The 10,104-nt window shown below is 39.9% G+C and overlaps 1 protein-coding gene across 10 annotated transcripts in view; it reads right to left on the minus strand.

The window, feature by feature from the left end:
- Window positions 1-10,104, minus strand: part of Dock3 (dedicator of cytokinesis 3) — a 299,780-nt gene that overhangs the window by 82,993 nt on the left and 206,683 nt on the right. For all 10 annotated transcript variants that reach the window (XM_031343655.1, XM_031343658.1, XM_031343657.1 and 7 more), the window contains 2 exons: window positions 8,758-8,858; window positions 5,610-5,691 (listed from right to left, as the gene is read on the minus strand). In XM_031343655.1, coding sequence (XP_031199515.1) covers window positions 5,610-5,691; window positions 8,758-8,858 — 183 coding nt within the window. The remainder of the gene's footprint in view (window positions 1-5,609; window positions 5,692-8,757; window positions 8,859-10,104) is intronic.

The raw sequence follows: 10,104 nt of genomic DNA on the forward strand, positions 1-10,104 counted from the left end.
AAAAAGCAAAGCCCAGTTACTTGAAGTACATTGAAGAAAGCAGCTCTTAGCTTCTTTTTAGAATCTGCCTGTCAGGTTTAGTGCAGAAAATTCAGTTCACATAGGTGACTTTCAGTTTTGGAAAATGTTGTTCTCTGATCTCCAAATGCACATTCCATGTACATCCCAAATAATCAAATAAATGCAACTTAATTTTTTTAAAGGATGTGAAAGAAGAAAGTCGGACAAGGACTTGTCTCCTCCTTTCTTTCTTTATTGGTCTCTGTCACAGATGGAGCTACCCCTGATGCCATGCCTTCTTTGCCATGGTGAACAGCATTCCTCTGAGCTGTTAGCCAAAATAAATTTTAATTGGGTATATGATCACACCAATTAAAAAATAACAAAAACAGTGGTGCTAAAGCCCTGTTCCAGCAGCCTTTTAACAGCTAGTGACTAGAGAACCTGAAAAGTCTGGTAATTTACAAATCCAGCTAGATACTTGCCAGCTAGAGCATTCCAGGACATCTACATTTTAGTAATTCTTCATGCCTGTGCAGCAGAAAATACAAAATACCAATTTTCTATTTTCTCAAAAATTTTACACGGTAGAATGTTAGCCCATTAAATGTTATACTATTAGATGCCTAACCTCAGGGGGCAAAGCATCAGTGATTATGTAGAACATGGCAAACAGACAGAAATTTTTTTTAAAAAAAATAAGAAACCATTAGATACCTGTTATGTTATATCTAGTTACATATTATACATACCTTGAATTTTAAAAAGAAAATATCTTCTTATCACTATTAACTAATTGTTTAGCTGTTTGCTTCTCATTCAGAAATGGCTATTGTAAGACATGCACTCAGAAATATTTACTAGCTCAGAAGGGCAGAATTTAATAGTCTCTTACTAAGTTCTATGATATAAAATAGTGTGCAAAGGAACACAGGATGATGTCAAAAAGGTCCTGCGCACCTCTGGAAATAGGTGAGAAAAACGAGCCCACTTTAAACCTATTACTACCCGATTTCCCCGTCTTACTCCAGATAACCAGCTTCCAGCCTCTGAGATCCCGAGAAAGAGTGTCTAAGTGAAGGGTACATTTTAGGGCATTTGTTAAGGTTCAACAGGCTGCTCCCAATCCTGTTTGGAGAAAATGAAGCATTGTCCTTATTTTACCTAATAAATGTGAAAGAAGAGAAGACTGTGAAAGTTATTACAACTTTTCTCTCTTTGTGTGTATGTAGAGGTAATGTGTGTGTGTGATGTATATACTGGTGTGTGCCCACTTGTGTGCATGTGTAGAGGCTAGAGACACGGTCTCTTATAGAAACTGGAGGGAGACTGGCAGCAGAAAATCCCCAGTGGTCCTCATTTCTGCTGTCTATAGAGAGGCTTATAGGCATGCTTGGGGCCAAGTCAAGCTTCTTTAATGCTAGGCTTCATACTCGGGCCCTCATGCTTGCACAGAAAGCTCTGGTCCACTGAGTAATCTCTCCATCTCCTATTACACCTGTTTTATCATCAAGAAGGTTCACTGTACTCATTTCCTCCCTGCTAAGGAAGTGATGAAGCTCAGCAGTGGAAAGCATGCTATATTCATGGAACCCCTTGTCAAAAGCCATGCTCATGACAAATTTGAAAGATACTTGGCTTAGTCATTTTATTGCTACCCTACTCAATAACTTGGGAATGGAAACATCTTAAAGGTCATTCAGCTGATGAATGGATAATGAAAATGTGGTGCATACACACAGTGGAATACTACTGAGCTGTAAATAATAATGGAATTTGCAGGAATGTACATGGAACTAGAAAAAATATCAAGAGAAGTAACCCAGACTCAGAAAGACAAAGACCTAATTCTGAATATATAAATGTTAGTATGTAACTTGTGAGTAACCAAAAATCAGGAAAAACAAATTATGAAGGGTATGACTTCTTATAAATGCTTCCTTTTATAAGAACTGCCTTGGCCATGGTCCCTTCACAGCAAATGGTAGTAGGACACTGGTGGTATGAAAGAGAAATGGGAAAAACGGGAAAGGAGACTAACTGCAGAGGAACAGTGAGAAAGGGTAAATAACACTAAGGGTATTTGCCAAACTGTAACATTATTTTGTGTTTACTTAAACAGACACACACATGCATGCAGGCAAACACGTGTGAGTATTTGTGCCTGCCAGCATGTGCATTTAACAGTTACACCATGTGGTGGTTTGAATAAGAATGGTTCCCATGAGCATTCATATATTTGAATGCTTAGTCACCAGTCAGTAGCACTATTTGAAAGGATTAGAAGGATTAAGAGGTGTGGTCATGTTGAATGAAGTGTGTCACTTGGAGTGGGCACTGAGGTTTCAAAAGCCTATGCCAAACCCAGTCTCCATCCTCTTCCCTCCCCTCCCCTCCCTCACCCCTTATCTCTCCCTCTTGTGGATCAAGATATAGCTCTCAACTACTTCTCTAGCACCATGCCTGCCATGCCTGCTTGTCATGCTTCCCATCATGATGATAATGGACTAAACCTCTGAAACTGTAAGCCAGCCTCCAATAAAATGCTTTCTTTTTAAAGAATTGCCTTGGTCATGGTCTTTTCACAGCAATAGAAAAGGGACTAAGGGCTGGTGAGATGGCTCAGTGGGTAAGAGCACCAACTGCTCTCTCAAAGGTCCTGAGTTCAAATCCCAGCAACCATATGGTGGCTTACAACCATCGGTAATAAGATCTAATGTCCTCTTTTGGTGTGTCTGAAGACAGCTACAGTGTACTTACATATAATAAATAAATAAATCTTTAAAAAAAAAAGAAAGAAAAGGGACTAAGACATCCCACATGGGGTAATAATGCTCTCCTCCACAGCCAGAAACTAGCTAATAAAACCTCCAGTATCAAGATGGGAAATGTCCCTTCAAGTTGTAGGTAAGAAAATCCAAGAAACTCTCAAACAGTATAGGCTATTGCCACTGGCCTTGGCTGCCTCCCAGCATTTGAAGGTAAGACTCTATTGCTGAAGATACAATGGACTTCAGACGACAGAATTGAAGGCACAAGCTGGAATGTACCTGGAAGCCATCTCCTTGAGACTAACCCTCATAGGTGGTGCTATGTAAGCTCTAAAAGAAGAAAGCAATTGATAGTCTCATCCAACTTAAAAACCTACAAACCACAACAATTAATAGCCCAGCAAAATGTTCCCATTGGTGCAAAGTGGCCCTTCTATCTAGGGAGCAACCAACCACTGTTTAATTAGACTTATGGCCTGCACAATAGGGGGTAATTCATGCTCAGTACTTGTGGTGTGAGTAGGTTTGCCCTCCATAGACACATGTGTATTTGAATCCTTGGTTCATGAGGAGTAGTGCTATTAAGAGCTGTAGCCTTTTTGGACTAGGTATGGCCTTGTTGAAAAAAGTGTGTTTCTGTCGGGGGTAGACTTTGATGTGTCCAAGTGCTCAAGCTCCACCCAGGGTGATCCAGAACCTCCTCCTGGCTACCTGTAGAAGACAGTCTCCTTCTGGCTGCCTTGAGATCAAGATGTAGAACTTTCAACTCTTCTAGTTACATGTCTGCCAAGACATTGTCATATTTTCCACTATGATGATCATGGACTGAACCTCTTAAACTGCAAGCCAGCTCCAATAAAATTAAGAGTTTCCCTGGTTGGTCATAGTGTCACTTTACAGCAATGTATACCCTAACTAAGACAGTAGTATAAACCTAACAAACTCCTCATGGCTAGAGAGGTTAGGGTTAGGGTTAGGTTTCTCCACTGACCTTAGAGGAGAACCCATTACTGCCCCTTTCCTAGACCAGTGTAATTTCTAACTGTATTCTAAATGTCTTTCTACTCCTACAGACCAATAGAGCTCTTACCCTTCATAAAAGTGGCTTCTTTTTTTTCTTTTGCACTAGATAGAGACTATTACAGAAATCCTCAGCTGATAAAAATTCAAAGGACAACTGACTGTGGGGTACCCAACCCCAACTAGTATACTTATAATTCAGTCCCTATACAGAAGACTCAGAGTGTATCACTGAAGAGGGGCAGGGAGACTGTAAACTATAGGACCAGGCTGTGTGCTGTGAGATAGTGGCTTCTATCCAAGACAGGGAAGATGCACTCATAGAATCTTAACCATATGGCTTTCTAAATAAGACCTGCATAATGACATGTTAATGTTGAAGGGGAAACCTTCCAAATTTTCTATAGCACCATTAATTAATTGAGTTCCCACAAAATCTTATTTATTTATTTTTGTTTGTTTTGGGACAGGGTTTCTCTGTATAGCCCTGGCTGTCCTGGAACTCAACTCTGTAGACCAGGCTGGCCTTGAACTCAGAAATCCACCTGCCTCTGCCTCTGCCTCCCAAGTGCTGGGATTCAGGCATGCACCACCACTGCCCTTCTCCCACAAAATCTTTTGTATTTAGCTCAACTTTTGGAGATAGGCAGATCTTATGTATGCTTTTAGCACTCAGAAGAAACAGTAACTATTAGTGAACATCTATACAAAGGGGGAAAAAATCTTATAGCTCCAGGTGTTTAAAGGGTATTCAGAGAGTCAAGCAAAGCAAAGAGAGACCTGTAACCTAGCCCCGACCATGCCCTCTGTTACTGGCACCATGTAAGCAAGAAGAACAATGCATGACAGGGGGCCTTTACTTAGTGTAGATATGTGGTATTAAAAGAAGACAGGAACAAAAAAAGGACAACCTTGAAAGCATTCTCCTTTTATGACTATGTAGATAGGGTGGGAAACATAATTAAAAGCAACTTTATGGAAAGATAACCCAAGTACAAGACAAGACAGGGACAGATGCAGAAAGAAAGATACTTGCTTTAAGGGCATTTCTAGAAGACATGAAAGCATTCTTGAAACATTTTAAAAAAGATTTAATTCCTCTTCTATGGCTCTTTATTGTACACGGAGTATCTATGAGAAGGAGTAAACAGACTAGAGTTGACTAAAAGTGAGGATTTTCTTATTACCTGAAACTACTCAGCAATGAAAAGCAAGAGATAGCCGTAAAGAACTGCAGGGATGGAAATGGAGAGGAGCCTGATGAAAAGAAGGTCCAGCGATAAGCCCAAAGTGGGATACAGATCAAGGGGAGGTCACAAGTCCTGACACTATTACTGAGACGATGGAGCTGTCACGCGAAGGGACCTGTCATGACCACACTCCAGAAGACCCAACAAGCAGCCGGAAGAGTCAGATGCAGATATTTGCACCCAATCAATGGACAGAAGCTGCTGACCTCTGTTGTTGAATTAGGGAAAGGCTGGAAGAAGCTGAGAAGGGTGACCTTGTAGGAGGACCAGCAGTCTCAATTAATCTGGACCCCAAAATCTCTCAAATACTGGACCACCAACCAGGCAGCAAATACCAACTGATATGAGGCCCCCAACACACATACAGCAGAGGACTTCCAGGTCTGTGTTCATTCAGAGAAGATGCATCTAACCCTCAAGAGACTGGAGGCCCAGGGAGTTTAGGGGTCTGGTTGGGTGGCAGTTAAGGGGTGGGGACATCCTTGTGGAGACAGGGAGGTGGGGAGGAGGTATGGGATGTGGAGCTGTAGGAATGGTCCCCTTCCATATGGCAAGCTCAAGACATTACCCGCATGGCTTCCTGAATGTGATCTTGTCGAATCAGTTCTGCTGAGCAGTCCATGTACCACTTCAAACAGCGGATGAGCTCCCTGGAAAGAGAATATTTACAGAAATTCCATTTTAATCAAAAGGCAATGTTGTAAACATGTATTTAGTCAAATAGAAAAATCAACGAAGACTTGTCTGACAGGTAATAATATTCTGTTGATGAGCTAGAATGATGGGTCAATCGCAAACTGTGGGATTCTCATATTACCTGAGAGAGATACATTCTCTTTCCATAAGGAGCTTCGGTATTTTACCAGCAACCACAATCACAGATTCCCACTCTCATTTTTCCCAAAACTTAGATTGTACTATGTATTTTGATTTGTCTAAAGTTGCAACATCTCCAGAACGTACAACACTAATTAATAGACTGAATAAAAGTATGCAGTTTTAAATGTCATTCTATTCCACACCTCAATTCCCGAGGTCCAAGACACCTGAGAGAAATGAGTTTACTGGGTCAGAAGGATTACAACTCTAAGAATAGAAGAATCAGCAGGTTATTGTGAAAGAACTGAAACAAATTACCCTTCTGAATAAGCTTAACTAGGAGACAGATGCCACGACTTAAGGGTCCAAGTCTTGAAGTAGGAAAGCATTAGAAGAGACAAATGTCCTGTATAGTATGAGGAGAGCCCAAAGGAAGGAGCCTTTAAATTTATGGAAGAATGGGGGTTTCTGAGTCTTCTATGTTTCCAGAGTGAGTGTGACTTCTGACACAGAGGCAGGCACTAGGTAAAACCAGTTTCCCTAGTAGCAGAAAGAAGACCGGCTTTCCTCGAACAGTCCCAGAAGGTGCCTGTCAGCTCTTTGTTTTTAGGGATAGGCTACAGAAGGTATGTGGTGATTTCTGCTGGCTGCCACATCTAATCTCTTAAGGTATCATATTTTAAAGGGGCAGGTCTATGATCTAACAGGAAGCTATACACATTTATATGGGAAAACATTACAGAGGTAAAGGGTATAAGCTACGTGGCCAACTAGTATGCACCTTTGTGTTCTTAGATATGTATTTAATTCCCATGTGCCTTATTCTCTTCACCTGACATATGGAAGAAATAACAGTACATCTCAAAGTTACTGTTGAAAACTAGGAAGATGACAAATGATGCACATAGTGTCTACTCTCCAAAGTGTCACCCAAGAAGCAGAGTTCTGGGAGACAGAACCACTGTCATGAATTATTTTTGGCTGTAAAATTATGTTAATTTCATAAAATGGCAATATCTTATTCATCCAATGGTCTTAGCTAATTTGTTTCACGTGAAGTATCTTTTTGTTTTATTTGATCTTTATTTGGTATGCTATGTTAGCTTCTCATATTTCTCATACAAGTAAGATAATTTCAGTAGTTCTACCATCAGTTCTTAGAAGGAAAAGTACAGCAACTATGTAATAAAGTATTGACTACACTCCCAGAAGAAAGCCGGTTGGTTCATAGCTCACACTGTTTTTATTAGTGACTGACTGGCAGCTATTCTAAGATAAGGAAAAAGAATATTTATCTTTAATATCTATCTGTCTGTCTATCTATCTATCTATCTTTAGAAGTTATACCTAGAGCAATAAGGTAAGAAAAATAATTTAATGGTAGTCAAGTCTAAAGTGATGAAGCAAAAGTATCTGTTTTCAGATCTTATACATGTTCACTTCTTATTGCTCTACTAGTGGTTACGATCATGAAAGTGTGTGGGGGGTCACTGAAGATCTCATAACAAAATTGTTAAAAACAAAAAATTGTTAGAACTAGGGTAAGATAGCTGGAAAGAGGCCTGAACGGGAAGCAGATAGTAGAACACATGGTTAAATGTGAATAGAGAGGGAAAAATACTGGGTTAGTAAAGTTTAAGTACAGAAGGGGTTGGGGGAGAAGTTTAACTAAAAATAAGAATATAAGGAATTATGTGGAAACCTAGTACTCTATAAGCTAATTAAAAATATTTTTTACAAATGAATTTTAAGGAGGAAACCTGCAAGACGGATGTCAATCTCAGAAGCCATAGGTATTCAAATATCCCAGTGCCAGGTATTACATTTCTTCTCTTTGAGTTCTTTGGTCAGGAAGGCCCAGAGACCCTAAAAAACATAGGCTATGGCCACTGCTCTTTAGTTGGTAAGACCTAATTGTTGAAGATTGCAAGACATGAGAAATAATGCTAGAACTGAACTAGAAACTCCCTCCCTGCTGCCAAACGTACACAGTCCCAGAAGTTTCTAGGTGACAGGAGGTAGAAAACCCATCAACTCTTTCACTCAGTAGTGGACCTTAAGTGTTACAATGCTAACCTGCCAGACAAGACCATCAGTGTAACAGTGTTATGAGGTTAACCAACTGTTCCCTAACTGGATTCTAGGCCTGTTCCACAAGAATGAATTCAAGGTTTGATACTATAAACCTGATTATAGGGGTGGGAACAGAAAACACATTTCTGTTACTTTGCTAAATGAACAAGGTATCAAACTGTCTTGTAAGTATTTATGTCTATACTCATACACAAGTGCTACTCTTAACCTTGGTCATATAAGCTTCTTTTGTAGCGAATGGCACTAAATGCAGAGGCATGTGGCTACAAAGGTGCTGCGAATAGGTGACTGCTGAGTGCTTTAGATTTCCTAAAGAGGACATCTGTATCACCCTCACATATGCTAAATCATGGATGAACATAGATGATGTAGTAAGTAAAACGAGCTACTCATAAAAGGACAAATACTTTGACGCTTATATGAGGTATTTACAAGCGGTCAACATTCAAAGGCAAAAAGTACAATGTTTTCCAGAAGCTGGGGAGACTAAGAAGTTAACTGAGGATAAAAATAATCCTGGAGATAGAGTTCTGGTGAAGACTGTATAACAATATGCATGGTAAGTTTTAGCTACATGGACTCAAACTTGAAAATGGTTAAGGTAGTCAATTTTATATTTAAGTGTATATATATATTTTATAATACATACTATAAAATGTGTACACAATTATATATATTACCATAATTACAAAAGTAAAGTTTAAAAAGTCAGCTAAATGAAATTCTGGCTACCACTGAACTTCTTAAATTTCTGATTTTCTATTCGAATCCAAGTTGCAATAATAATACAAAATACAACTTACTTATATGCCAGGGCTCCAGCAAAGTGCTTCTGGATATATGTGTCCATTACAGGTCGGAAGTGGAAATACTTTATGTCTCGAAGCAGGTTGATGATGAAAACCTGGGACAGGCAGAAAGAAGGCCACTATAGTTCAATAGAGGCCTCAGAAAACTCCGGAGGAGGGAAGAGATGCATGTTCTTCAAAGAGCAAACTGCTAGTGTTCCCTATGTGAAGTAACGTAAGATTTCCATCGTCTGTATATACATTTTCTTTCCTTCCCTTAACTTTCCAATCCAGATCTGTACCCTATGTTACCAAGCCTCTCCATTCACAACAATGACTTGTACACTATGGATCAGGGATAGATAATACAATACCTATAGGCCAGGCAGTGGTGGTGCACACCTTTAATCCCAGCACTTGGGAGGCAGAGGCAGGCAGATTTCTGAGTTCAAGGCCAGCCTGGTCTACAGAGTGAGTTCCAGGACAGCCAGGACTACGCAGAGAAACCCTGTCTTGAAAAAACAACAACAACAACAACAACAAAAAAAAAAACAATACTTGTGTAAGTGGTATAAACACTCAGGTGTTTTCCAAAACTTGGAGAAGAGAATAATTTAATGATCAGGGAAGCAAGAAAGAATAAAAGCCAGAGGAACAAATTCTATGTGTCTGTTCAAGCTTTAGCTTCAATTCCCTGTCCCTTGACTGGAGAGCAGAGTCATCCTGAATATACAACTCTCCTATGGGAATGCATATATAAAGCAAAGTGTTCCAGACTCTGATATCACTATCCACTTTCACTATAACCACCTTAGGAGTTGAAATCAAATTCAATCGAACTTAAGTTCTCTGTAAGAGTAGCATGTGCTCTTAACTGCTGAACCATCTCTTTAGTCCTCAAATCCAATTCTTCAAACTTGATCCTGGAGGGACCTGATGTTGAGGTTGGCTGGTTAGTCTCTCTCTGGTGATAATTCTCAGACCCTTTCCATTGAAAACTAATCTGCTAACTCAGCTTAATAAATTGTTTCCTTTAGATTTTCTTTTCAAACGCATGATGGGAATGATTAATAGGGAACCCATTCCCAATACTGTCTCGATGACCAGGGAGGGTAGATAATCCAGAGACCTAGGGTAGAACTAAATACAACTGGCCAAACAAAACCAACCAACCAACCCACCTACCCACCCAAATGAACTGATGTTCTGCTATATTCACTGATCGGTGTCTAGTCCATTCAACATCAGAGAGGCTCACTTTGGATATGAACGAATCCAGAGTGATAGGAATGAATGCAGAGACCCAGAGGCAAACATTAGGCAGACACACACACACACACAGAAAGAGAGGGAGGGAGGGAG

Source organism: Mastomys coucha, unplaced genomic scaffold, assembly GCF_008632895.1.
Source record: "Mastomys coucha isolate ucsf_1 unplaced genomic scaffold, UCSF_Mcou_1 pScaffold23, whole genome shotgun sequence".
NCBI lineage: Eukaryota > Metazoa > Chordata > Mammalia > Rodentia > Muridae > Mastomys > Mastomys coucha.